We start from the raw sequence: 1,978 nt of genomic DNA on the forward strand, positions 1-1,978 counted from the left end.
ATCTTTACTATTAAAAATTACCTATCAGGATATTTTTTTCTCTTCTCTGCAGTCTGTGCAAGTCATATTTTAGTACATAACTCTATCCAATATACATGTAATTACTTGTATATTTTCATTGCGCTCTCTTATTGCTTTAGTTGGGGACATTCCTTCAGTATAGTTTTCTATTAAAAATGCTAATTTTTATTAGTCCCACATTCATGTGTGGATGTATACAAACCTCTTAGCTAATTTTTTAAAAAAGAATTCTTGACGAATCAGAACTAATGAAAGAAGCTTAGTGTGACATGAAATAACGCAGGTCACGTTGCTGAACGGAAACTTCTAGGAAGGACAAATGAACTCAATGTTGAGGTGGAAAAAGACTGTCAACATTATACTGGTGGCCTCCTGTGAGTTTCACAGAAGCAACAGAAGGATTTGAGACAGTAATTTTGATTTAAAAAAGTTAAAAGCTGGGGGCGCGGCCAGGCCAGGCCCGGGGGCTCCGCATGCTGCAGCTGCCCCCGGGCGCCCCCGCCGCCGCCCTCGCCGCAGAGCCGCGCGGAGCGAGCCGGCGAGCTAACCCGAGCCAGCCTGCGGGCGTCCCGGAGGCGGCGGCGCAGGGAGGGGCCCAACGCGCGCACGTGGCCCCGGCGGCCGCCATGGCTGACAGCGGCACGGCGGGGGGCGCGGCGTTGGCGGCCCCGGCCCCCGGGCTGGGCAGTGGCGGCCCAGGACCACGCGTCTACTTTCAGAGCCCCCCCGGAACCGCAGGAGAGGGCCCGAGTGGCGCGGACGATGAGGGCCCAGTGAGGCGCCAAGGGAAGGTCACCGTCAAGTATGACCGCAAGGAACTACGGAAGCGCCTCAACCTAGAGGAGTGGATCCTGGAGCAGCTTACGCGCCTCTACGACTGCCTGGAAGAGGAGATCCCAGAACTGGAGATTGATGTGGATGAGCTCCTGGACATGGAGAGTGATGATGCCCGGGCTGCCAGGGTCAAGGAGCTGCTGGTTGACTGTTACAAACCCACAGAGGCCTTCATCTCTGGCCTGCTGGACAAGATCCGGGGCATGCAGAAGCTGAGCACACCCCAGAAGAAGTGAGGGTCCCCGACCCAGGCGAACGGTGGCTCCCACAGGACAATCGCTGCCCCCCGACCTCGTAGCAACAGCAATACCGGGGGACCCTGCGGCCAGGCCTGGTGCCATGAGCAGGGCTCCTCGTGCCCCTGGCCCAGGGGTCTCTTCCCCTGCCCCCTCAGTTTTCCACTTTTGGGGTTTTTTATTGTTATTAAACTGATGGGACTTTAAAAAAAAAAAAAAAAAGTTAAAAGCTATTGTTTCTACTCAATAGATGACCAACCATGTCAGCTAAGTGCTTCTTTTCCAGCCTCGCTTAGGACAAACCATGTAGAGGAAACTGCTAATAATTGAAACTCCCAGGACAAATGGCTTAGTGGGTGCTACAGCTTTTCACTCCACACTGGACATGCTCCCTGTTCCACCCGGTAGCCATGCTGCTGTTTTCTCTAGGCCTATGTGCTGACCTTGGTTGTCAAGCATTTCCTCAAGCACAGTTTCTAAGTGTTGGGAATTCATGTTAATTGTCTTGTAGTTCTTGGATACGGCCCGGACACGAAACAGTCCAACTTCAACCCATCTGTTCTCTCCTAAAGGATACAAAACTCCCCTGCACCCTCTTAGCAATTTCTCTTCTGGGTTCCTGCCTATACCACACCAGCAGGTAACTCTGAAGATAATTTCCAAATTTTTGCTTCAGTTTTTTATTCTTTATGCTAGATCAACTTCTGCTTCTTTTGGCTTAATATTTTGCACTACTTCAAAAAATGCAATTTGTCTTTTCAAGTGAAATAAATGAGGACTGCTGCAGGGCACCGACACAGTTGAGCAGATTTTCGGCTCTGCTGTAACCTATTTAGAAAGCAAACTTCCCAGATATATGTTCATACACCATGTTGGAATTAACAACA

The 1,978-nt window shown here is 50.4% G+C and overlaps 1 protein-coding gene across 1 annotated transcript; it reads left to right on the plus strand.

Moving 5' to 3' along the window:
* The first annotated feature begins 468 nt into the window (after positions 1 to 468).
* Positions 469 to 1,313, plus strand: LOC697876 (protein phosphatase 1 regulatory subunit 14B). Its single transcript, XM_015145598.3, has one exon. The coding sequence runs from the start codon at positions 495 to 497 to the stop codon at positions 1,089 to 1,091; it is 597 nt and encodes a 198-aa protein (XP_015001084.3). The 5' UTR covers positions 469 to 494; the 3' UTR covers positions 1,092 to 1,313.
* Positions 1,314 to 1,978: the final 665 nt, after the last annotated feature.

The sequence above is a fragment of the Macaca mulatta genome, chromosome 8 (genome assembly GCF_049350105.2).
Source record: "Macaca mulatta isolate MMU2019108-1 chromosome 8, T2T-MMU8v2.0, whole genome shotgun sequence".
Taxonomy (NCBI): Eukaryota; Metazoa; Chordata; class Mammalia; order Primates; family Cercopithecidae; genus Macaca; species Macaca mulatta.